This window comes from Egretta garzetta, unplaced genomic scaffold, assembly GCF_000687185.1.
Source record: "Egretta garzetta isolate BGI_Z169 unplaced genomic scaffold, ASM68718v1 scaffold633, whole genome shotgun sequence".
NCBI lineage: Eukaryota > Metazoa > Chordata > Aves > Pelecaniformes > Ardeidae > Egretta > Egretta garzetta.
The window spans coordinates 918,467-918,809 of record NW_009259195.1 but is presented as its reverse complement, the minus strand read 5'-3'; the positions used below and the strand labels follow the sequence as shown (position 1 = coordinate 918,809).

At 62.7% G+C, this 343-nt stretch overlaps 1 protein-coding gene across 1 annotated transcript in view; it reads left to right on the top strand.

The window, feature by feature from the left end:
* Positions 1-313: 313 nt before the first annotated feature.
* Positions 314-343, top strand: part of NOM1 (nucleolar protein with MIF4G domain 1) — a 14,270-nt gene continuing 14,240 nt past the window's right edge. Inside the window, exon 1 of the mRNA XM_035891407.1 lies at positions 314-340. Within this exon, the coding sequence (XP_035747300.1) occupies positions 314-340 (27 nt within the window). The remainder of the gene's footprint in view (positions 341-343) is intronic.

The following is a 343-nucleotide window of genomic DNA, read 5'->3' as shown; positions in this document are numbered from 1 at the left end:
TTCCCTTCATCCTATCACCCATCACCTGGGAGAAGAGACCGACCCCCACCTGGCTCCCCCCTCCTGTCAGGTAGCTGTAGAGGGCGATAAGGTCTCCCCTCAGCCTCCTCTTCTCCAGACTAAACAACCCCAGTTCCCTCAGCCGCTCCTCGTAAGACTTGTGCTCCAGACCCCTCACAAGAAGAGCGGATCTCTACGGATTTAGCGGCTTTGGTACGGGTTTCAAGCGACCTCCAGCTCGCCGGGGACCAGTTCTCGTTAGAGCTGGGGCCGCCCCGCCGCCCAACGCCAGCAGGGGGCGCTGCTGCCCGAAATGGCGGCCGCGCGGCGGAAGAGGAAGGTC